Genomic DNA, 26376 nt, shown 5'->3' with positions numbered 1-26376 from the left:
TAGCAGTTCTGGTTGTGGGAAGGAATATTATAGTGTCCTTGCAGAACTGAAAGAAGGCTAATATACCTGGAACAGACAGTGACTGCTGAGGTAGACAAAGGCTAGATCATGTAAAACTTCTTGGGTTTTGGACATTATCCAAAGAACACTGGGAAATCATTGAAGGGCTTAAGCGAGCAATATTCAGCATCTGGCCTCGTAGAGAATGGTTTGGAGGGCAGCAAGAGAGGAACTAGGAATACCAAGTAGGAGGTCATTGGAATAGCCAAGACTGTGATGCCTAGAAGTGATGCCTAGTGGCCAGGGAGGGAAATCACTGAATTTGAGAGTGATTTAGGACAAAGTCTTGATTGATTTACTGTGGGACATGAGAAAAGGAGACAGAGTTGTCAACAATGAGTCCCAGATTTCTCCCCTGATCATGTAAATCAGTGGCATGTAAAGAACATTGGAAAGCCTTCTGCTTTTGGCTGAGATGGAATAGCAGGGACTAGATTCGCTTTCCCACCTGGAACAATTTTTTTAAATGACAAAATACATGAAACAATGGTTTTAGGACACTGATAGCAGGCAACAAAAGACAGTGGTCTCTGAGAGATAGGTAGTAAATGAGATGAGCCCTGTGATTATCCCAGCTTATTGCTTTGACAGTATTCAAGCTGTGGTACAGGGAGGGGGATCCCAGGCAGAGACTGGCAAACTCCCTGAGTTGAAGAAACAGAGCTAAGAGTCTGGAGAGACCAAGGCAGCTGGCGTTCACAGGACAGAGTTCCAGAAAGGAGAAGGCTATACAGAGAGAGAATCCTGGAGATCTGCAGACGGTCCTCTTAGAGGCTCCAGCTGAGTATCTATCAGTGCATTCATGTGAGGAAACTACTTGAAGCCGAAGAGAGTACCACCTGGAGGGATTGGGGGAAACAGCGGCTGACACCTTAGGCCGGTACTAGTGCTTGGTCCCACCAGCCAGCCTGCAAAAATCTCATGATTCACAGGACTCAGAAGTGTTTTGCCTCAGTAGTGGTGAATACATTCGTCAAAACTTCCCACACTGAACATTTCAAGTATGTGCAGTTCATATATGAATTATACCTCACCAAACTTTAAAAAAAAAAACAATGGAGGAGGAACAGATTCGTAAGGAAAGATGAAGAGTTTGGTTGTTGACATGGAGTTTGGCTTTGGATGTTAATTGGAGACATTGTAGGCAGTTGAATGTGTGGATGAGTGAGAGTTTTGTCAGGTGGTAGAGGCAGTTTGAAATGCAGTGAGGAATGAGTGGAAGATAGGAAATGTAGATAATGCTTACAGAGTTCAGCTGTTAAGAGGGAGAGAGGGTGGTTGCTAGAGGGAGAAGTGGAGTCGAAGTATGTTGTTTGCTATTAGACAATAGACTTATGTATGTTTAAATTCCGGTGGCAGAGATGGGAGACACAGGTGAAAAGGGGTGAAGTATAAGTAAGCTTCCTGAGAAGGAGGGGCCAGGGTTTAGAGCACAGGTGTGCTGGCCTTACGTTGGAAGAGAGAGCTACTGTCTCATAACCAGAGGATGGGGAAAACAGATGATGATGCAGGTCTGTGCACTGGTGGAAAGATGAGAGAGTGCCTGTATGTTGCATCAGAGTGTTTCCTTTTCTGTGCCTCTCCAATTTAAATTGAATAAATATACCAGAAAATGAAGAAGTAATTAAATATGCTTTTAATGTAGAATGGCAACCAAAATTTTCAATTTCAACATGATTTAGGAATTAAGTTGTTTATTCTTGGGGTGCCTGGGTGGCTTAGTCAGTTAAGTGTCCAACTCTTGATTTCTGCTCAGGTCATGATGTCAGGGTTGTGTGATCATGCCCCATGTTGGGCTCTGTGCTGGACGTGGAACCTGCTTAAGATTCTTTCTCCTCCCCTGCCCCTCCCCCTTAAAAGAAAAAACAAAAAATGTTGTTTATTCTTACACTGGTTTCTTCTTTGCCTATCTAGGCCATCCTACAACAAATAATCAGCCCAGATCCTGTCCCCCATCATCCAGTGTGCTTTAAGTACCACACTTGTGCTTTTCCTCAGTTCTGGCAATCTTAAGTGTATTCCTAGCGTCAGCGTGGAATTCCTAAATGCATGAGTGTTTCTAATTGAGATTTGGAGGATAACCAAGAATAAGATTTGTTTGTATTTACACAGTGACTTATTTAAAAAGTAGACAGTTTTCTGGTCTAAAAGATCTTAGTTTGCAGTTTCTTATGCTTTTCAAAATAACATCTAGCGTGGGGAAAACGAGTTCTAAAATGTAAAAGCCCTGCTTGGTTTTAAAATAAAAACGGTCATATAGGGGTACCTGGGTGGCTCAGATGGTTAAGCGTCTGCCTTCGGCTCAGGTCATGATCCCAGGGTCCTGGGATCGAGCCCCGCATCGGGCTCCCTGCTTGGCGGGGAGCCTGCTTCTCCCCCTCTATCTACTGTTCCCCTGCTTGTGCTCTCTCGTTCTGTCAAATAAAGAAAATCTTAAAAAAAAAAAAAAAGGTCATATAGCATTGTAGAGAGATGAGAAATGGTATGTGTAAAGTGCTTTGCAAAGGTCTAAGTAAAGCAAGTACATTATAGTGCTAATGATGTAGCTATATACATGGTTAGACGCCAGGGACTGTAAGAACAAGAGATATTGCTTATCTAACTGAAAATAATTGTTAAAGCCACAGAGGTTTTTTTTGTAGTGTGTATTTTTTTTTTTTAAGATTTTATTTATTTATTAGAGAGCACAGGAGGGAGAAGCAGAGAGAGAGAGATAAGCAGACTCCCTGGGACCCCAGAATCACGACCTGAGGCGAAGGCAGACGCTTAACTGACTGAGCCACCCAGGCACCCCTGTAGTGTGTATTTTTTTTTTGAAAGATTTTTATTTATTCATTTGAGACAGATAGAGAACATGAGCATGGGGAGAGGCAGAGGGAGAGGGAGATGCAGATTCCCCGCTAAGCAGGGAGCTGGACGTGGGGCTCAATCCCAAGACCCTGGGATCATGACCTGAGCCGAAGGCAGACGCCCAACCATCTGACCACTCAGGTGCCCCAGTAGTGTGTATTTTTAAAAGTTAAATATGAGCTTTATTTTTTTGCCATTATAAAACAATACATATTCATTATAGAAAATATAAAGAAAGCAAAAATCCAACAAAATCACAGCATCCCAAAATGGTAGTCACTTTTAACATTTTAGTGAACGTTCTTCCAACATCTCTAAGAGGTATTATACACGTGTACGTACACACATACACACACGTATGCATATAAATATAAATTTTACATGCATGGCATCATGCTATTCTTGTTCTGTAACCTGCTTTTTCAACTTAGTTCGTTGTGGACATCTTTCAGTGTCCATGAAAACATAATCAAATCATTAGTTTTATGACTGCAGAATACCATTATATGATTATTTATTGTATATTTTGTTAATTCTCTCTTAGTGGACATTCAGGTTGTTTCCAGTGTTTTCACTAAAGTAAATCATGCTGCAGTGAGCATCCTTTGCGAGATCAAAGTGAATGGCACATTTAATGTTTTTACACATATTGACAAAGTAACTTCACTTATCCAAATCATATTTCTGAGAACGGTCAATGAAAGCACTGTATTCCTCCAACTTAGCCAACCCTGGATATTGTTAAACTTTTTAATACTTGCCCATTTTATAGAAAAACTATGTTTCAATATTTTTTACATGTGTTTCTTTGATCGCTAATAAAGTTGTGTTTATTGGCCACATGTTTTCCTCTTTCATGAATTTCCTCTTATAATCCTTGTCTACTTTTCTGTTGGGTCAGCTTCCCATTTTTAAAGGTGAGGAAACAGGTCTAAAGAAATGAAATGACTTTCCCATGGTCAGCCAGCAACTTAGGGACAGAATCGGTGATCATGGCATGCTGGAGCTGGAGGGGGATCTTAGACATCATTGAATCCCAACCCTCTAATGTTACAGATGCACAAACAGAGGCCTAAAGATATTAGGTGACTTGACTAAGGACAGCTACACAGTTCATTAATGACAGAACCAGGCATCTGAATCATGTCTCATGAAGAGGGAAAGGCAAGTAACATTTTTGAGCCTGCTGTGTTTCTTATGTGTGTTTTCTCATTTAATTCTCACTATTATTTTACTATAGTTGACCCTTTAATAATGCAGAGGTTGGGGCACCAACCCACCCCCCCCCCGTGCAGGCGCAAAATCCTCATAGAACTTTTGACTCCCCCAAAACTTAATTACTAATGGCCAATTTTTGACCTGAAACCTTACCAATAATATAAACAGTTGATTAGCACATGTTTTATATGTTACATATATTAAATACTATAGTCTTACAATAAAGTAAGCAGAGAAAAGAAAATGTTATTAAGGAAATCATAAGGAAGCAAAAATACATTTACAGTACTGTACCGTATTTGCCAAAAAATATCCATGAGTAAGTGGACCCATGCAGTTCAAACTTCTGTTGTCCAAGGGTCAGTTGTACTTCCATTTGAACAAATAAGGTGACAGAGGTTCATCTGTTCAGAGAGCTTCATTGATTTGCCCAGCACACACCTAGTTACTTGCAAACCTGGACTGGAATTTAAGTCTTCTGATGCTTAATCCAGGGGTATCATTGCCTCATAGAGTAGTAACAGTAGACATGTTTCTTGACTTCACTTAAATATTCATTTGATAACATGATTTGCCTCTTGAGAACTTGTAAATAAAACTGCCTCTCGGGGCGCCGGGTGGCTCAGATGATTAAGCATCTGCCTTTGACTCAGGTCATGATCTCCAGGTCCTGGGATTGAGCCCCACGTCAGGCTCCCAGTTCAGCAGGGAGTCTGCTTCTCCCTCTCCCTCTGCCTCTCCCCCTGGTTGTGCTCTCTCTCTCTCTCAAATAAATGAATAAATCTTTAAAAAACAAAACAAAAAAACTGCCTCTGTTTAACGGTTCTTGTTAGATGCTGGATTAGACTATGTGTCTATTTTTGTGCCAGTACCATGCTGTCTTGGTATTCACAGCTTTGTAATATAGCTTAAAATCAGGCAATGTGATGCCCCCAGCTTTGTTTTTCTTTTTCAACATTTCCTTGGCGATTCGGGGCCTTTTCTGATTCCATACAAATTTTAGGATTGTTTGTTCCAGCACTTTGAAAAATGCCATTGGTATTTTGATTGGGTTGGCATTGAAAGTATAGATTGCTCTGGGCAGCATAGGCATTTTAACAATGTTTATTCTTCTAATCCATGAGCATGGAATGTTTTTCCATCTTTTTCTGTCTTCTTCAATTTCTTTCATGAGTGTTCTGTAGTTCCTAGAGTATAGATCCTTTACCACTTTGGTTAGGTTTATTCCAAGGTATCTTATGATTTTTGGTGCTATTGTAAATGGAATCGATTTTCTAATTTCTCTTTCTACAGTTACATTGTTAGTGTATAAGAAAGCAACTGATTTCTGTGCTTTGTTTTTGTATCCTGTCCATTACTGAATTGCTGTATGAGTTCTAGTAGTTTGGGGGTGGAGTCTTTTGGGTTTTCCACATAAAGTATCATGTCATCTGCGAAGAGACATAAAGACACATAGGGGCGCCTGGGTGGCTCAGTCGTTAAGCGTCTGCCTTCGGCTCAGGTCGTGATCTCAGGATCCTGGGATCGAGTCCCGCGTCGGGCTCCCTGCTCTGCGGGAGGCCTGCTTCTCCCTCTCCCACTCCCCCTGCTTGTGTTCCTGCTCTCGCTATGTCTCTCTCTGTCAAAAAAATAAATAAAATCTTAAAAAAAAAAACAAAAACAGACACATAGACCAATGGAACAAAATAGAGAGCCCAGATTTGGACCCCCAACTCCATGGTCAAATAATCTTCGACAAAGCAGGAAAAAATATGCAATGGAAAAAAGACAGTCTCTTCAATAAATGGTGCTGGGAAAATTGGACAGCTATATAGAGAAGAATGAAACTTGACCATTCTCTTACACCACACACAAAGATAAACTCAAAATGGATGAAAGACCTCAGTGTGAGACAGGAATCCATCAAAATCCTAGGAGAACATACACAGTAACCATTTTTTTTTTTTTTAAGATTTTATTTATTTGACAGAGAGAGACACAGCAAGAGAGGAAACACAAGCAGGGGGAGTGGGAGAGGGAGAAGCAGGCTTCCCGCAGAGCAGGGAGCCCGATGTGGGGCTCGATCCCAGGACCCTGGGATCATGACCTGAGCCGAAGGCAGACGCTTAATGGCTGAGCCACCCAGGCGCCCCGGCAGTAACCTCTTCGACATCGGCCACAGCAACTTCTTTCAAGACACATCTCCAAAGGCTAGGGAAACAAAAGTGAAAATGAACTTTCGGGACTTCATCAAGATAAAAAGCTTCCGCACAGCAAAGGAAACAGTCAACAAAACAAAGAGGAAACCTATGGAATGGGAGAAGATTTTTGCAAATGACACTACAACAAAGGGCTTGATATCTGAGATCTATAAAGAACTTCTCAACACCCAAAAAACAAATAATCAAGTGAAAAAATGGGCAGAAGACATGAAAAGACACTTGTCAAAAGAAGACATACAAATGGCTAACAGACATATGGAAAAATGTTCATCATTAGCCATCAGGGAAATTCAAATCAAAACCACACTGAGATACCACCTCCCGCCAGTTAGAATGGCAAAAATTAACAAGACAGGAAACAACAAGTGTTGGTGAGGATGTGGAGAAAGGGGAACCCTCTTGCATTGTTGGTGGGAATGCAAGTTGGTACAGCCACTTTGGAAAACAGTGTGGAGGATCCTAAAAAAATTAAAAATAGAGCTACCCTATGATCCAGCAATTGCACTACTGGCTATTTACCCCAAAGACACAGATGTAGTGAAAAGAAGGTCCATATGCACCCCAATGTTCATAGCAGCAATGTCCACAATAGCAAACTTTGGAAAGAGCCGAGATGCCCTTCAACAGATGAATGGATAAAGAAGATGTGGTCCATATATACAGTGGAATATTACTCAGCCATCAGAAAGGATGAATACCCAACTTCTACATCAGCATGGATGGGACTGAGGAGATTATGCTAAGTGAAATAAGTCAAACAAAGAAAATCAATTATCATTATGGTTTCACTTATTTGTGGAATATAAGGAATAGCATGGAGGACATTAGAAGGAAGGGAAAAATGAAGGGGGGGAGGGGCGCCTGGGTGGCTCAGTCGTTAAGCGTCTGCCTTTGGCTCAGATGGTGACCCCAGGGTCCTGGGATTGAGCCCCACATTGGGCTCCCTGCTCGGCGGGAAGCCTGCTTCTCCCTCTCCCACTCCCCCTGCTTGTGCTCCTGCTCTTGCTGTCTCTCTCTCTGTCAAGTAAATAAATAAAATCTTTAAAAAAAAAAAAAATGAAGGGGGGGAAATTGGAGGAGGAGACGAACCATGAGAGACTATGGACTCCGAGAAACAAACTGAGGGTTCTAGAGGGGAGGGGGTGGGGGGATGGGTTAGCCCGGTGATGGGTATTAAGGAGGGCATGTATTGCATGGAGCACTGGGTATTACATGCAAACAATGAATCATGGAACACTACATCAAAAATTAATGATGTACTGTATGGTGACTAACATAACATAATAAAAAAATAAAAATAAAATCTGAGGACAATTATAAAATTAAAAAAAAAAAAAGATACTGGACACCAAGCTTAAGGAGCTTTTCATTATAAGCAGAAACAGGGGCGCCTGGGTGGCTCAGTTGGTTAAGCGACTGCCTTCGGCTCAGGTCATGATCCTGGAGTCCCGGGATCGAGTCCCGCATCGGGCTCCCTGCTTGGCAGGGAGTCTGCTTTTCCCTCTGACCCTCCTCCCTCTCATGCTCTCTGTCTCTCATTCTCTCTCTCTCAAATAAATAAATAAAATCTTTAAAAAACAACAACAACAACAAAAAAAACAACAAAGAAAAAAAAAAAAGCAGAAACAGATCAGGGGCCCCTGGGTGGCTCAGTCTGTTAAGGATCCGACTCTTTGTTTCGGCTCCGGTCATGATCTCAGGTTCTTGAGATCAAGCTCCACCTTGGCTCTGAGTTCAGCAAGGAGTTGGCTAAAGTTTCTGTCTCCCTCACCTTGTGCTTCTCTCTGCGTGTTCTCTCTCTCTCTCAAATAAATAAATCTTTAAAAAAATAAGCAAAAACAGACCAGAGACCATGTCTTATGGCTTATGGGTGAATAGATTTGAAATCCATGAGTTAGATATAACCTAAGTTTATTATGGTAGAGATGTCTGGATTGAAACTCTCAGTATTTCCTTAGAACCATGTTTATTCCATAGGGAGTAAAATCTTAACATATAAAATGAAAATGACATGTGGATTCTCTGAAGTGTAAAATGGACCTGAAATCATCAAGGGGTCAATAGGAACAAAATCGAAACCATGTCAGTTACATCCTCCATATCTCAAAAAAACAAAAAACAAACCCTGCTAACTTTCATTTCTTAACAGGTCTCAGAATTTCAAAATCATATTTGAGCTAATTTGGTTGAAGCTTCATCCTACAGAGATGTACAGAGATTAGTATTGACTTGTGTATAACTTTGCTGACACTGTTGGTTTGCTTCAGTTATGTAGATGTTAGTTGGTAAAAATATGTGTTCTGCATTTCTGCTTTCCAGAGAGATCTTATAAATGTTTAGGTTGATGTTTCTTAAACCTGCTAGTTTCATCTAAGTTGGGGAAAATGAAAGAGTGTAGCATGTGATAGAATCTTCCTTTTTTTTCCCTTTACAGACGATTTTATAGGCTTATAGAATAGGGGGGCCAACAATTAACTCACATTATTCTAGCCTTTAATCATGGGGCTCTGTTAAGTCTCATTATTTAAGAAATAGACATTATTTCTTTGGTATTTTTCTAATTTATTTTATTGGCACAAGGGTTACACATTAATTAGCACTTATAGATTCTGGGGGTTTTGTTTCATTTTGCCTTTTTTGTTTTTTCCTCCCCTCCTGCAGCCTTTGTGACTGGAAGAATGTAAAAAATCAAAGTTGAATGGTTTCAGGCAGTGGTAGGTTTAGCCATACCACATTTCTGCTAATGCCGAGATGGTTACTTAAGAGTAGGGACCATTAGGGGCGTCTGGGTGGCTCAGTCGGTTGGGCGACTGCCTTCGGCTCAGGTCATGATCCTGGAGTCCCAGGATCGAGTCCCACATCGGGCTCCCTGCTCGGCGGGGAGTCTGCTTCTCCCTCTGACCCTCCCCCCCTCTCATGCTCTCTCTATCTCATGCTCTCTCTCTCAAATAAATAAATAAAATCTTAAAAAAAAAAAAAAAAGAGTAGGGACCATTAGCTCAGTCCACTCCTGAAAAACAAGTATCACCAGAAGTAATTCTTATTCTAGTATCAAACATAACAGTCTTTAAAATCTCCTTTGGAACGTTGAAAAGAGATCAAATGAAACCTTCAGAATGGTTATTTATTGGGGAAGAAGAACCCTCCTCTGTGGGTTCTTCTAGTAGAGAGTGAAGGAAATCAAGGTAGCAGCAAGAAATCAGCATTTACACACGACCTGTGAATTGGCTAATTTTTAACCTGCAGTTAGTTAAGAAATGATTACAGCCTGAGGAGTCATGACCTCAACTTTTCATCAGCTCCATTGGATTGTGCCTCAGTTTGGAAATGAAGGAGGTATGCGGGAAATTTTAATTGTACCTATGTGATTTATCCCTAGTCAGCTCTTTAATTTCTTCTGGCTGTCTGAGGTTTCCGACATGCTGTAAATTTCCCCAACTTTTTCATTATCTGCAATTTCTTTATGACTCGTGAATCGGAGTGGAGAGAGAGTATGGATTTACAGCAGAGATAAACATGTCCATAAAGTCTGTATCTGTGTCAGTAATTGTACTGCTGTCAGTGACTGTCCTGTTTTACAGGCCTCTCTTGGGAAAGGAACAGGCTTCACTACCAGCCGCACTGAAGTGCTTGCTTTGATTTGCATTAACTTGCTGGGAGATGAGGTAGGAATGGTGGGATAGGAATTGATACTGGACCTTGGCCTCTCTTGTTTGTTTAAAGTCAGACGACATTGTGTTGGATAACTGTATGGGAAATAGAACATGGACAACGTTCGCTTCCTAAGTGAAATGCAACTTGATTGAGATAGTAGATGTGAAGAAAAGAATCTCTTTTAACTTCTTGTTATGTATCGCCTTTAAGATGACTTCCCATTTTCTGTCACTGTTGATAATTAAGCTTTCATCTTTCGGGGCGCCTGGGTGGCTCAGTTGGTTGAGCGACTGCCTTCGGCTCGGGTCATGATCCTGGAGTCTCGGGATCGAGTCCCACGTCTGGCTCCCTGCTCAGCGGGGAGTCTGCCTCTCTCTCTGACCCTCCCCCCTCTCATGCTCTCTATCTCATTCTCTCTCTCTCAAATAAATAAATAGTCTTAAAAAAAAAAAAAACTAAGCTTTCATCTTTCTATTTTCCTTTACTTAGAATTAAAACACAGGATTTCTCAGGGCGCCTGGGTGGCTCAGTCGTTAAGCATCTGGCTTCGGCTCAGGTCATGGTTCCAGGGTCCTGGGATCGAGCCCCACATTGGGCTCCCTGCTCAGTGGGAAGCCTGCTTCTCCCTCTCCCACTCCCCCTGCTTGTGTTCCTTCTCTCGCTGTGTCTTTCTCTATCAAATAAATAAATAAAATCTTTAAAAAAACACACACACAGGATTTCTCTTTCAGAACACTCATTCCTCAAGTGGGGCCAGAGAGAGTTTTGATAATTCCATCAGCCATGTCTTAATTCTCAGCTATTAGTGGCTCTTTGCTGATTGCTTGAAGTGGGGTGCCCTCAACCATTTGCCATGAGAAAGGAAGTCTTAAATCATAGAGAAATTCTTAATATTCCATCTTTAAAGGCCCTTCAGGATTTCTCTGGTATTTTTTTTTTTTTAAAGATTTTATTTATTTATTCGACAGAGAGATAGCAAGAGCAGGAACACAAGCAGAGGCAGAGGGAGAGAGAGAAGCAGGCTCCCCGCTGAGCAGGAGGCCCGATGCGGGGCTCGATCCCAGGACGCTGGGATCATGACCTGAGCCGAAGGCAGCCGCTTAACCGACTGAGCCACCCAGGCACCCCTCTCTGGTATTTTCTTAGAGCAATTGTGAAAGAAACCAAAGAGAAGGCCTTTAAAAATAGATGGAGAAGCGAACACACATATTTTTCTTCTAGTACATATGGTATTGGAGCACATCCCTCAAGAATCAGAACTGTCCTTGCATACCATGAACCTTATGCAGGGCAGTTTAAAAGAATAGTAGGTGGGGCGCCTGGGTGGCTCAGATGGTTAAGTGTCTGCCTTCGGCTCAGGTCATGATCTCAGGGTCCTGGGATCGAGTCCCGCATCGGGTTCCCTGCTCAGTACAGAGCCTGCTTCTCCCTCTCCCTCTGCCACTCCCTCTGCTTGTGCTCTTCTATCTCTCTGTCAAATAAATAAATAAAATCTTTAAAAAATAAAAAAATAAAAGAATAGTAGGTGGCAGTACAGTTTAACAAAGCGAGGCTAAGATGCAGCATGAATCTCAACCCTCAGTCAGCCCACACACCTAAGTAATATGGAGAGTTATCTAGTTGATTTTTCCGTACCTTTAACTTCTCTTCCTTCTTCTGCTTGCATTCTTTTTGCCATCTTTCTACCAGTAGATGGGAGAGGGAAGATTAAAGGAGATGATATGATACAAAATTGTTGGCTTCTTTCCAGAAGCTGCGGTGAAAAGTATGGCTAGGGGAAAATGTGGCTAAAATGAAATGTGAAATTATCTGTGGTTTTATGAACTTAAAAAGTTTTCTTTAATGAATGTCATATTGGAAGTGCTCAGCATCCATTTGATATAGACCTTCGTTTTTTTCTTTTGTCTTTTATCCATTTTATACAGTCTGGTTTGCACAAGTCTGGACTAGGTTAAGACGTTTCATCTATATGCCTCCTCAGTCAAAAGAATGAGATGTCTTGGTCTGAGTATAGAAATAAGCCTTCTGATTGCTCAGGTTGAAAGGCTTGTTATTACTATGATTATCCCCTCCCAGAAAATAGTTTTGGAGGTGCGGAGAGTATAGCATTCTAGCTTTGCAAGGGAAGCACTTTTCTTCTGGTTGGAGGGAAAATAGTTTATGGTTGTCCGCTTCTGTTTCTGCTGCCGTAAGCTGTCAAATTCAGCAAAAACAAGGGTATAATTAGCTAACAGTCTCAGTGTTGGAGGATAATAGCATTAACAAAGAAAAGAGCAACACAATAAAACATTATTTGAATGTAAATTTGTGTACCTGCTATTTGCTGGAATGGCTCCACAGCAGGAATTGATAACTTTGTATTAAAGGGTTAATAAACGTAGGCACTGGAGAATGATTCCAGAACATGTCTCCAGATTAAAAAACAACAGGCAGTTCTTCCTCACTCTCCTCAATCAGGCTGAGAATGGAATCCGAGAGTAGCCAGGCTTGAAACTAAAGGGAGGGCTGAAGTATTGATCTGTTAACTGCTTGTAGAAAGGATCATTCTTGGGTGAAAATCCTCAAGTGGTGTTTTACTTTTTAAGATCCCAGACTTCCTTGGCTCAGTATAGATTGAAAATAGTTTCAGATTTTCAAGTAAAGAATATTAATGCCACAAATAGGTAAAGAGAGAAGCTTCTCTTCACTAACTGAAGTAATGCCATTAAATCTTTTTTTCCTCCTATAATTCTTTTTATGAAAACACATTTTAAATACCCAGTGAGCCTCCCACCACCACACATATGTATATGTGTATATGTATTTATATACATGTGCAAATAGTGTGTATGTATTTTTAAATATTTATTTATTTCTCCTTGAACTATTTGGAAGTTTCATGCATCAGGCACTTTACCCCTAAATACTTAAGAACACATCTCCTAAGAATTAGGACAGTTTCCTGTATAATAATACTATAACTATTTTTTTTTAAAGATTTTATTTATTTATTTGACAGAGAGATAGAGAGCACAAGTAGGCAGAGCGGCAGGCAGCGGCAGAGGGAGAAACAGACTCCCTGCTCAGTGGGCAGCCTGACGCGGGACTCGATCCCGGGACCCTGGGATCATGACCTGAGCCAAAGGCAGACGCTTAACCAACTGAGCCACCTGGGCGCCCAATACTATAACTATTTTTTTAAAAGATTATTTATTTATTGATTTGGGGGAGAGAGAGCACAGGAGCAAGGGATGGGGGGAGAGAGGCAGAGGGAAGAGGAAGAAGCAGACTCCCTGCTGAGTGGGGAGCCTGACATGGGGCTCAATCCCAGGACCCCAAGATCATGACCAGAGCTGAAGGCAGACACTTAACCAACTGAGCCACCCAGGTGCCCCAATAATACTATAACTATTTTGTCCAAGAAACAGTAACAATAATTGCAATATATCTAGTATCCTTTCACATTCAAAATTCCTCAATTGTCCCTAAAAATCTTGTGTAGCTTTTTTTAAAAAGATTTTATGTATGTATGTATGTATGTATGTATGTATTTATTTGAGAGAGAGAGAGAATGAGTGAGCAGGGGAGGAGCAAAAGGAGAGGGGCAAGCAGACTCTAAATTCAGTGCGGAGCCTGATGTGGGGTTTTATCCCATGACCCCTGAGATCATGACCTGAGCTGAAATCAAGAGTAGGTCACTTACCTGATTGAGGCAACCTGCTTCTTTTTTTTTTTTAAACCAGATCCGGTCAAGATTCAAGCATTGCAAATGTCCATACATTTTTTTTTTTATGATTTTTTATTTATGAGGTAAGAGGGAGAGGAAGAAGCAGACTCCCTGCTGAGAGGGGAGCCCAGTGCGGGGATCGACCCCAGGATCATGACCTGAGCCAAAGGCAGATGCTTAACCATGTCAGTACATTCTTGATAGGAGAACATTTAGTACTAAATTCTGCACACCAGCTCTTTTAATAAATATTTACCAGTTTTTTCCTATGGTGAACATATATTTACTCAAATGACTATCATTTTCCATTAGAATATTGAGTTTCAAATTCTCCCTCTACAACAAGCCTGCTTTATCAGGCTTCTTTAATCTGTTTCTGGTATTCTCCCCTTCTAACCAAATTAGCTGTAGAATTGATCTCTCTCCAATAACTGCTCTACTCTGCAGTCAGTGTAATATTTTTGAAACACATTTGACATGTGTCTTCATTCCTTTCTTAAAATCCATCAATGGCTTCTCATTGCTCTTAGGAAAAAATAAGAAATCTTTAACTTGGCCTTATTGCCTGCACGATCTGGCCTTTCTCACACCATGTTCATCTCACACCATGCTTCCCTCTCTGACCATGGGTTCTACAAATTCCTCAAGAGGAAAAAATGAGGTAAAGAATCTGGGGAACACCTTTTGAAAGAGATGAAACTTGAAGTAGGACTTGATGGTTAATATTTGCATATGGGAGGAAAGAAGACACTTCAGACTAGAAGCAGTTTTTGAGTATGGATTGGTTAGAGTATGAAAGCACGGTTTTAAAAAAGAGGAGGGGGGTGCCTGAAGGCTCAGTCGTTAAGCGTCTGCCTTCAGCTCAGGTTATTATCCCAGGGTCCTGGGATCGAGCCCCGCCTCGGGCTCTCTGCTTAGCGGGAAGCCTGCTTCTCCCTCTACCACTCCCCCTGCTTGTGTTCCCTCTCTCGCTGTGTCTCTGCCAAATAAATAAATAAATAAAATCTTAAAAAATAAATAAATAAAAATAAAAATGAGGAGGAGCTAAATTATGGAAGGCCTGAAGGACCAGGCTGAGGAATCATTTTCAGAAGCCTGATAGCTACCTCCAGGGAGAATTGAAGGGTGTGGTGATGGGTCCGAGAGACTAGCTAGGAGCTCTTGCAGTCCAAGAATGCAGTGCTGCTTGTGCTAGATAGGACAGTGTGAATGCAAAAGAGAGGACAGTTGAGAGATCTTTGGAGGGAAAAATAGATACAAAATTGTAACAGACTGGAAGGACAAAAGAATCAAAATGATTTTAAGAGGTTAAGCCCCTGTGACCAGGAGAATACAATTTAGGGTGGAAGTGGGGTACAAAGTATTAAGGCATCTTTGAAATCTATCAGTATTATAGGCTAAAAGATTGTGGATATCAAGTCTGTTAGTTAGGATGAGGTTCAACTATATGTAACAAGAATCCAAAATAATTGTGGCTTACACAGAGTAGAACTCTTTTTTTCCACACAGAGGAAGGCTGGAGGTAGATAGGTAGTACACATCACAGTGTCATCAAGGACTAAGACTTCTTTCTTTCCACTCCACTTTTTTTTTTTTTAAGATTTTATGTATTTATTTGAGAGAGAGAGAATGAGATAGAGAGCATGAGAGGGGGGAGGGTCAGAGGGAGAAGCAGACCCCCTGCTGAGCAGGGAGCCCGATGTGGGACTCGATCCCGGGACTCCAGGATCACGACCCGAGCTGAAGGCAGTCGCTTAACCAACTGAGCCACCCAGGTGCCCCTTTCCACTCCACTTTCTTAGTGGCTTCCATCCTAAAGGGTACCTCATAGTGCAAGATGACTACTAGTGCTCTAGTCGTCAGGCCAGAGGTATAGGCCAAGAGAAGGTGGAAAGGAAGAAGGGTGAAGGGGGTTGGGGCTCTCCACACAGCTGACTTATTTTCCTTTAAGCAGCTTCCTAGAAGTGCCATAGAACTTCGTCATCTGGACCAACCCAGCTGCAAAAGAATGTCATCTTTTATTCTGGGCTGTAATTTTGCTGGCTAAAAATTAGGGGTTTTGTTAATAATAAGAAGGGGGATAATAGGTATTGGGATAAGCAATCAATATTCTCTTCCACAGGTAACAGGAGACCTGTGCAAAGAGCAATGATAGGTCAGTAGAAGTAGAAGAATGTGGGGTGCCTGGGTGGCTCAGATGGTTAAGCGTCTGCCTTCAGCTTAGGTCATAATCTCCAGGTCCTGGGATCGAGATGGTGCTGGGATTTCCAGGTGCTGGGATCCTGTGTCGGGCTCCCAGCTCAGCCGGGAGTCTGCTTCTGCCTTTCCCCCTGTTTGTGCTCTCTTTCTCTCTCTCTCAAATGAATAAATAAAATCTTTAAAAAAAAAAAAGATTTGAGAAATGTAAGGTGATAGTTATGTTGAGAAAGCTCAGAATTACTGATTTTAGAGGTGCATGAATGGTTGTTAATCTGTGAATTAGACTTCATTCTTATATTTTATTATGTTGTGTGAATTATAAACAAAAGTTAGGGATTGATTTTCTTTACCATATGATATGTTTGGTATTCCAAAAGTCAGTAAGTGCATAACCAGTGGGTCCTTTTAAGAGATCTTGCAGACCTTTTTTTAAGGGGTGGGAGCTATTTTTCCAAGGAAGTAAAATCTCAGCTTTTAAAAAAAATCTTTAGAGGGCAAACCACTCAAAAATGGTCAGCTTTTTGGGGCGCCTGGGTGGCTCAGTTGGTTAAGCGACTGCCTTCTGTTCAGGTCATAATCCCAGAGTCCTGGGATCGAGTCCCACATTGGGCTCCTGGCTCAGCGGGGAGCCTGCTTCTCCCTCTGACCCTCTCCCCTCTCATGCTCTTTCTCTCTCTCTCTCTCAAATAAATAAGTAAAATCTTTAAAAAAATTTTTTTAAATGGTCAGCTTTTAATAATTGACCCTTTTTTATGGTCAGCTTATTAATATGTATATCTACTCGCAGGTTCTGAGTAGATATTTCTAGTTATGAAGTAAAAACACTTGGTTCTCTGATTTCTGTATATTTATCAAAGCAGATCCTAAGAGATTTTTTTAAAAAAAGATTTTAGTAAAATTTTCTTTTATGCAGCTAGCCTGGACTAATGACAGTGAATCCAAGGGCTGATTTTTATTTTCACTGTATCTCATATAGCCTTCATTATAATAGGATATCAGTGTTATTGAGTCAATGGCTGAATTATTTCTGAAGCCCAATATGATGTAGGCTCTGGACATATTTGGAAGTTAAAGGCAGTCTTCATTGTTTAACATAATCAAATTTGCTTTATAGCCAGTAAAAAACTTTAATCTTTTATTAATATATAATATATAACTAATTATATATTATTAATATAATAAGCTAATTTTATAATGATTTTATTGCTAGTTTTAACAAAAACTAGCCCCTAAGAATACTTTTCAGCAAAATACATGAAAATAGATTCATTTAGAAGCATTTTTTTTTTTAAGATTTTTATTTATTTATTTGAGAGAGAGAGAGAGAGAGCATGAGAAGGGGGGAGGGTCAGAGGGAGAAGCAGACTCCCAGCCGAGCAGGGAGCCCAATGTGGGACTCGATCCTAGGACTCCAGAATCATGACCTGAGCCGAAGGCAGTCGCTTAACCAACTGAGCCACCCAGGTGTCCCTAGAAGCATTTTTTTAAAACAATCCAAAATGTCATATACATCTTTTAGGTTTATGCTGCTTAAAATGATAAAACAAAAACAAAAAAACCCCGCAGCATTTTACTTAATATTTAAAGATGACTTCTTACTTTCCTTATAGCACTTTGTCTACTGCAGAATGGGTGTGATTTTGCCCTACTTCTGGTGACTGGATTCTCATCCTTCCAATAGGATCAATATTAAGCCAGCCTTCTTTACCTCCTCGATCCATATTAAACCTGTCTTGGAAAGAGTCTGTTTATTGGATAATATAGCTACACCGGGGCTCTATGACAATATCTTTGCTGCCTCATTAACTCAGGAGCATTAGAACAAGATAAAAATGCCGTAAAGCCTCTTATCTGATGTCTGGTGTAACCTGCTGAAAGCAGGAGTGCCATTAGTTTATGTTAGAAATCAAATGGCTCTCTCCAGTGCAGGAAGTACTGATTAAACCTGAAGTGTCCCTGGAGGACTCTACAGCTGTCACAGGGGTGGTGGCTGTCCTTCACCAAAAGAGAAATCTGGGCCAGAGGTCCCAGTGGGGTGGTGTTTTAAGAACTAGCACGTGGCTGCCCCAGCTGTTCTGCTTTGCCTAATGAATTGTTTTACAAGAAGAGGCTGGGTATTGTCATCACAAGCTGCCTTCCTTAGAGACTGGAGCAGGCCAAATAATAAGTAATGTTAGTGATGGTAATTGAAATGTGATGGCTCTCCTGGGATCTTCACAGCCCTGGAGCTGGTTGGCACTTGTGGATTGTCTTTCCTACCAAGGCCCTATTTGAAGTTGCCTTCTTTTTTTTTCCTGTTACCTAATAATGTGTGAATTTTTTTCTCTTCTCCCCACCATAGAAATTCATTGACAGAAGCAGTCTTAGGAATATTGTAGTGGCTTTAAGTATAAAAAGAACAGCTTTGACTTTTTTTCTTTTTTGGTGCAAAATGGTGGTTTTATTAAAACACGGGGACAGGACCTGGGATTGTGAGGGGCAGTTGATTGTATACTTTGGGGTTGGAGGAAGTAAAGACAAAAGGAAGTTCCAAAAGGATTTCTACATATAGCTTTGATTTTTTCATTTAAATTATCAACACTGCAGCAGTAAAGAAGGGCTACCACATATCCTTAGTCTCTTGAAGACCACTGCGGAGATCTCCCTAGGCTTTAAAGGAACGTTTTATTTTATTTTTTATTTTTTAAAGATTTTATTTATTTATTTGACAGAGACACAGAGAGAGTGGGAACATAAGCAGGGGGAGTGGGAGAGGGAGAAGCAGGCTTCCTGCCAAGCAGGGAGCCCGATGCGGGGCTCGATCCCAGGACCCTGGGATAATGACCTGAGCTGAAGGCAGACACCTAACGACTGAGCCACCCAGGCGCCCCATAAAGGAACGTTTTATTTTTTTATGTTTATATTTCTTTAAAAATTTGATTATTATTTTAGAGAGAGAGTGCAGGTGGCCAGGGGGAGGAGAGGGAGAGAGAGAATCTCAAGTAGATTACCCACGGAGTGCAGGGCTCGATCTCACGACCCTGAGATCGTGATCTGAGCTGAAACCAGGAGTCAGATGCTGAATCAACTGAGCCACCCAGGTGCCCCTAAAGGAACATTTTAAACTTATACAAGTAATCCACACTCTTGATTTAAAATTCCTTAAAATATCATAGTAGGATATAAAGTGAAAAGTAAAAACCTTGCTTGCTGTACCTGAGGCAGCCACCAGACATTTTCTATGCATAATCAAGTTTGTATGTTACCACATACAGATGAGATCATAATATATGTACTGTTTTGTGACTTGCTTTTTTTTTTTTTACCCCACAGTGTATCTTAGATATCTTTCCACAGCGATATAGATAGACCTACCTCATTGTTTCCCAATTGCTGCATAGAATTTTATTGTATTGATGTGCCAATTCTAGACTCTTACTGGATAGTTTGACCTGGACCTGTGAGTGAATACTTATTGTACCAACTGATTGCACTCACTCATTTGTATTCTGTGGTTCACTCTTTTACCTCAGTGATTTTCCTTTCTTCAGGAATGTTCCAAGACTTTTAAAATAGGAAATAGTGGAAGTAAAACTTTTGGGGAGGGATAGTGTGAGTCTTGTCATGGACCACCAGCTGGACATCTGTGTAGTGATATGCGCCCTACTGCATGTTTTAAATTCTTTGCTTAGTCTAGATAGGTTGAGGAAAACAACCCTTAATGGATGTTGTCTAGGGCATCAGCTAGAGGCTTCTTCTCAAGTTGAATGAGTGTTCTCTCACCTAATTTTCTACTTCAGAAGTTCCAAGTATCAAGTTATGAATGCATTAATGGACTTGGGAAATGATTTGTCAGCATGTGAAAATGAGGACGTAGGTTTCTTGTGTTAACAGCTTGGCTAACAAAGCAAGTTTGTACCTTGTGAACTTTAGGGGCCTTGCTGGGAGTGGCAGTGTGATGGATGAAGCAAAGCAATTTTCCAGGAGCATTTCAGGTCAGTGATGGGAGAAATCACTTGTCTTCTCAGGCAAACAGAAACCTAATTTTAGTTGCATCTGTCTTCAATAGGATCTATGCAGATTGAGTGATAGAAATTACCACTTCCATAAAAAACGGAACAATGTATGTCTTTTAACTCAAAGCCCTTTAGACTCATTCTCTCAACACTTCAAAGGTCTAATTTGCCCAATCATTATTGAAGAGATGTCATACTGATAAGTTGCCAACTAGTTTTGTTTCCAGTTTCTTCTATGTTGTTTTCTTCTCCTTGATGCATTTGAATTGACGCACAATGCTTAACTTAATAATTGGAGGCTGTTATTAATAACAATTCCTGTTTATACCTGACTTGCCTCTTGTCTGAGCATTCAGTAGATTCTTGGGACACATGGGTGGATCAGATTTCAATGGCTCTTGTGGGCTATTGGAGATTCTCTAGACCTGTGCTATTCAAAATGTTAGCCACTAGCTACATGTACCTGTTTAAAGTTAAATTAATTAAAATAAAATTAATTTAATTCCAGTCGCACTTGTAAATGCTTAGTAGCCACGTGTGTCTAGTGGCTACCATATTGGACAGCGTAGACAGAGAACATTTCCAGGGGACAGCACTGCTCTAAAGGTTGGCAAACTTGGCCCACAGCCTGTTTTTGTATTCCCTGTGAACTAAGAATGGTTTTTACATTTTTAAATGGTCATAAAAATAAAACAAAACAAAACAGAAAAATATGAGACAGAGACTGATTGTGGCCCGCAAAGCCTAACGTTATTTACTGCCTGGCCCTTTATAGGAAAAGTTTGCTGACCCTTGGACCTGTGCCTACTTCTCTTAAGAACATTTCAGCTTTCTGATCAAGTTAAGGTTAGGGGTTTCCCTAAGCCGTCAGAAGATTGTGACTCTATTAAGCAGATCAGGCAAATTTAGGAGTAAAGTTTTTTTACTATAGATAGACCATGGAATGAGTCAGAGCTTACACAAATCAGTTCCCTGGAGCTAGCACAAGTGAGATGAGCTTTGAAATAGGTAAAATTCTTTATAATATAAATCATAAACTTGGAACAGCTTTGTGAATAATACCTAGTGTAACAGAACATCATTTGGATTTTATACACTATTTTGTGACTTTTAAGTATTCTGTCCTCCCATCTTACTCTGAAAGAAATGGAATGAGTACATTTCAGCAGATGTACTTGACCTTTCAACAAAGAATTTACCATGAAGATTTTTAACTGTTCAAATTATTTTGAACTGTCAAATTATTTCAGTCAATCTCTCCCAGGAAGAATGAAGCAAAAAGATTTTTCTGCTGGTAGTCTCAACATCTGAGAGATAATCTTCCCTTGCCAAATGTAGCTAACAGTTTCTCATTAAATGTAAAGCTTATGAAATCTGCCTATAAAAGTGAGCATCTGGCCCTTCTGTGGTAAATTAGAGTCAACTTGTTGCCACCAAGATAGGACCTTGATATTCATGAGGGAACTTTGTGATTTCCCAAGTTTGTGCTAACCCATAGCATATTATTTTTCCTCTAAAATGCAGTAAGGTACATTTGAAAAAAATTTAAGTTATCCCTTTTGGTTTTTGATGTAAATTATTTCATAATTAGAAGTAACTAAAGTAATTCCCCCACTAAAATAAATGCTACACTATAATACATTGAATTATTAGTAGAAGCATTAATTTGAACTTTCCTGAATCTTCAGATTTAAGATAGTGATGTCACAATATTATGGACTATGTGGTGAGATCATGAAATGCACTGAATCCCAGAAAAAGTCACATTTCAACATTAGCCTTGGAGAAAGAAAGAGGCAAGTGGTAGAGGAGATAAGGGAGAGAATTGTGAGACAATATTTTGAGAGGGAACCTTCATGAAGTGATAGCTTCTTTCTAAAGAATGGTAAGAATGGTAGCTGTGTTTTGCTTTTATTCCCTGGTACAAGATCAGTGAAAATTTTATTACTTAAAGTTTTATTCATTCATCATAACTGGTTATGGTTTCAAACAGCAATTTCCCATGGGAGAACTTTGACTAAATTTATGAAAACCCCCCAGATTTGTTCTAATCTTTCAGTTCCATCCTCTTTGCCATTCTTTTTTTTTTTTAAGTTTATTTATTTTTTAGTAATCTCTACACCCAATATGGGGCTTGAGCTCATGACCCCAAGATCAAGAGTCCATGTTCTTCTGACTGAGCCAGCCAGGTGCCCCCTCTTCGCCAGTCTTTGCCAAATCATTTCTAAGTCTTCTTGCTCTTTCAGTTCTTCCATGTCACTTTTACATGTGCCCTCCAAACCTTTGCCACCCCAGTATTAATAGTATTGCCTGTGAAAATAATCTCCTTGAAGTCATACACCACCCTCTTCTATAAGGCACGCCAGTAAGCATCCAGAGATCACCCAGTCTCCAGTAAGAGATTCCATAATATTTCTTATATAACCAAGGATGTACCTCTACTAAAGCTGGCTGTAATCAAATTTGAGATCTTTGTCCATGGCATTTTATGATGCCAGTCAAAGTATGGTAAAGTCATATACCTTGGGTCTGTATTTTACACCCCAGTTGAAAAGTCAGAAACATTAAGAGGAAGGAACGTCAACTTGAAATTCAAAGTTGCAAACCATAGCCATTTAGGATGGTCCATGATGAGGAGAACCTGAAATTCAAACTTTTGAGAAATTAGATATTTCTCCATTTCTGGCATAAAGTATTTATAAGACCTATCCAAAAAAAGTTGCCCTGTATCTGAGGCTTTTTTGTTGACCTATCCTTATTTGGAAAAGAATTCTTTTTATGTCCTGAGATTCTCAGATTAGTACGGCAAACTTAATTTTTTGCATAAAGTCTGCACATTGCTACAAAGTAGATAAGGTAGCCTGACCTTAAACTCCAAAAACCTATAAGGATATCTGGGCATCTGGTTTTTCACCACTGAATTCCCAACACTTCTTAAAATTGGTACCTGATATATATCTATTGTCTAATAGATCCTCTATTGATTTATGTACAAAGGCATTTTCTTTTCATGTCCATTGTTATAACAGTTTCTTTTTTTTTAAGATTTTATTTATTTATTTTAGAGAGAGCGCGCATAGACAGGGAGAGGGAGAGAATTTCAAGCAGACTCCCTGCTGAGCACAAAGCCCAATGCAGAGCTCGATCTCATGACCTTGAGATCATGACCTGAGCCGCAGTCAAGAGTCGGACGCTTAACTGACTGAGCCACCCAGGCGCACCAAACAATTTCTTGTTATGACTGATAACTCCTCCTTTTTATGAACCCTTTAACTTCACATTTTCTCCCAAATCACACTGTGGTCATGAGTCCCGTGTTTCCTGTACCATCCTCACTGCCTTTTCAGCTTTCATTTTTCTCTTTTCTGATGAATGTTCTTCATAAAACCTGATGCACTTGCTAAAACATTCCCACACACTGCTAGATATGAGATGGAACTATTTGCGTTATAGATCTGAGCCAGCCTCAAGAAATGTGTCCAGGGGCGCCTGGGTGGCTCAGTCGTTGGGCGTCTGCCTTCGGCTCAGGTCATGATCCCAGGGTCCTGGGATCGAGCCCCGTATCGGGCTCCCTGCTCAGCGGGAAGCCTGCTTCTCCCTCTACCACTCCCCCTGCCTGTGTTCCCTCTCTCGCTGTGTCTCTCTCTGTCAAATAAATAAATAAAATCTTTAAAAAAAAAAAAAAAAGAAAAGAAATGTGTCCATCTTTTGGGGTGCCTGGGTGGCTCAGTCGGTTAATTGTCTACCTTCAGCTCGGGTCATGATCCATAGCGTCACGGGATCGAGTCCCACATCAGGCTCCTTGCTCAGTAGGGAGTCTGCTTCACCCTCTGCCCTTCTCCCCCGCTCGTGATCTCTCTCTCTCTCAAAAAATAAAATCTTAAAAAAAAAAACAAAAAACAAAGAAAGAAATGTATCCATCTTTTATTCTAAATTTGTAGAAACTTCTATTCCCCTCCAGTTTCCGTAGTGTTATCTTTACTATGTATAAGAGTACCAGTAGGGAACATCACAGCCACAGTGGGATGCTGGTGGTAAGTGGACTGCTAGGCTCACTAACTAGCTGAATGACTTGCTTTTTAGTTTGTGTTGTTTGGATTAGTTCCTCAGCAAAATTGCAAGTAAACTCCTGTGTTATATTGACTTTCATGCTTTTATAGTTGAAATCCCACAGATATTAAAGACTTAGATTCATATATTGGTAACAATAAGGAATTGTTTAGAATAACTTGTTTTCCTCCTTAAGTAGAAAGAAAGTATAGTAAAATTCAATTTTGTGTAATGGAACTATTCAGCATTGTATATAATGCTGCAGTCTGATTTTCTTTGGAATATTTTATAACACTATTAGAAGAAAAATAAATGGGTTTTACCATAAATGAGATCTAATAATTATTTAAATTAATAATTCTGTCCTTAGAGATTATATTCGATTCTGTTTTTATTGTTCACCACCAGTGTGTGAAATGAATATATGCAAAAATGGTCTGTTATCACTTACATTTGCTTTGGTGTTTGGAGGGTGCAAGCAGTGAGAAGATCCCAGTTTGCATGATTAATCTTGTAAGGACTGTGGGTCCTTCCATATGTAGGAACTATCCCTGTACTTTATTTAGGTCAGGAATGAAGCTGGTTTGGCACAAATTAACAAGGAAATCCTAAAATTCACATGAAAATACAAGAGGAGCAGAATAGCTAAAAAATCTTTAAAAAGAACAAAGTTGAAGGACTCACAGTCTCAAAATTTTCATACAAAGCTACAGTGATCAAGACAGTGTAGTATTGGTATATAGGTATCTTTATAGATCAATGGAATAGAATTGAAAATCCAGAAACCCTCATATTTATAGTCAATTAATTTTTTTTAAAGATTTTTATTTATTTATTGAGAGAGAGAGAGAGAACGATAGAGAGCATGAGAGGGAGGAGGGTCAGAGGGAGAAGCCGACTCCCTGCTGAGCAGGGAGCCCGACGCGGGACTCGATCCCGGGACTCCAGGATCATGACCTGAGCCGAAGGCAGTCACTTAACCAACTGAGCCACCCAGGCGCCCGATAGTCAATTAATTTTTGACAGGGGTTCCAGATCATTCAATGGGTGGAAAACAGTCTCTTTAACAAATGGTGCTGGGAAAACACAATATCCATATGCAAGAACCCCAAATTGAACCCCCCTACATTACACTATATACAATTATTTATTAAAAAAATCCATTATAGACCTAAATGTAAGAGCTGAAACTGTAAAAAATCTTAGAAGAAAACATAAGCGTAAATCTTTATGACCTTAGTAGGCAGTGGTTTCTTACATATGATTCCAAAAACACAAGCAGAAAAAGAAAATTAAAAATTGGACTTCATCAAAATGTAAAACTTGTGCTTCAAAGGTACCATTAAGAAAGTGAAAAGGCATGGGGCACCTGGCTGGCTCAGTTGGTAGAGCATACAACTCTTGATATCGGGGTTGTGAATTCAGGCCCCATGTTGGGTATAGAGTTTTCAAGAAAGAGAGAGAAGTTAATTCCAAAGACAACCCACATTCAAAACAAGTTGTGAAATAAAATTTGCTTTGGAGCACTTCGAAAAAGAAAAAAGAAAAGACAGCCCACAGAATGGGAGAGAACTTTTGTAAATCATTTCTGTATTGTTTGATAAAGGGCTTGTATCCAGAATATATAAAAAACTCATATAATTCAACAATAAAAAGACAGCCCAATTTTTAAAGTGGGCAAAGAATTTAAATAGACATTTCTCCAGAGACATACAGATGGCCAATAGACACATGCAAAGATGCTCAACATTAATCATTAGGGAAATGCAAATCAAAATCATGAGATACTACTCCATACCCACTGGCATGACTATAATGAAAAAGATGGAAAATAACAAGTGTTGGCAAAGGATGTGGAGAGATTAGAGCCCTTGTGCACTATTGTTGGGAATGTAAAAATGGTCAGCCATTATGAAAAATAGTATGGTACTTCCTCAAAATATTAAAAGTAGAATTACCATATGATCCAGCAATTCCACTTCTGGGTATATACCCAAAGGAATTGAAAGCAGGCACATGAACAGATATTTGTACACCCATGTTCACAGCAGCATTATTTGAAATTGCCAAGAGGTGGAAACAACCCAGATGTCCATTGATGGATGAATGGATAAACAAAATGTGGAATGTACATACAATGAAATAGTAGTCAGCCTTAAAGGGAAGGAAAATCTGACACATGCTGCAACATGGACGAGCTTGAGGATATGCTAAGTAAGATAAGCCAGTCACAAAAAGACCAATATTGTATGATTCTACTTATATGCAGTACCTAGAGTAGTCAGATTCATAGAGGCAAAATGTGGAATGGTGGTTGCCAAGGGCAGGGTAAAGGAAGAAGGGAGAATGAGGAGTTATTATTTCATGGATACAGTTTCCATTTTGCAAGAGGGAAAAAAGTCTGAACATAGTGCACAACAATATCAGTATACTTAATGCCACT

The 26376-nt window shown here is 40.1% G+C and overlaps 1 protein-coding gene across 7 annotated transcripts in view; it reads left to right on the top strand.

Moving 5' to 3' along the window:
• Window positions 1-26376, top strand: part of LIN52 (lin-52 DREAM MuvB core complex component) — a 128077-nt gene that overhangs the window by 36249 nt on the left and 65452 nt on the right. The window contains exon 6 of one of the 7 annotated variants that reach the window (XM_034993309.1): window positions 19801-19862. The exons of 5 other annotated variants lie outside the window; for them this stretch is intronic. In XM_034993309.1, coding sequence (XP_034849200.1) covers window positions 19801-19826 — 26 coding nt within the window. In that variant the 3' untranslated portion in view covers window positions 19827-19862. Of the gene's footprint in view, window positions 1-9910; window positions 10318-19800; window positions 19863-26376 lie in introns of those variants that run through there. One more of the 7 variants, XM_034993308.1, reaches the window with a different exon arrangement.

The sequence above is a fragment of the Mirounga leonina genome, unplaced genomic scaffold (genome assembly GCF_011800145.1).
Source record: "Mirounga leonina isolate KUSES-001 unplaced genomic scaffold, KU_Mleo_1.0 Mir_82, whole genome shotgun sequence".
Lineage (NCBI taxonomy): Eukaryota > Metazoa > Chordata > Mammalia > Carnivora > Phocidae > Mirounga > Mirounga leonina.
This window is presented reverse-complemented; position numbering and strand designations above follow the sequence as displayed.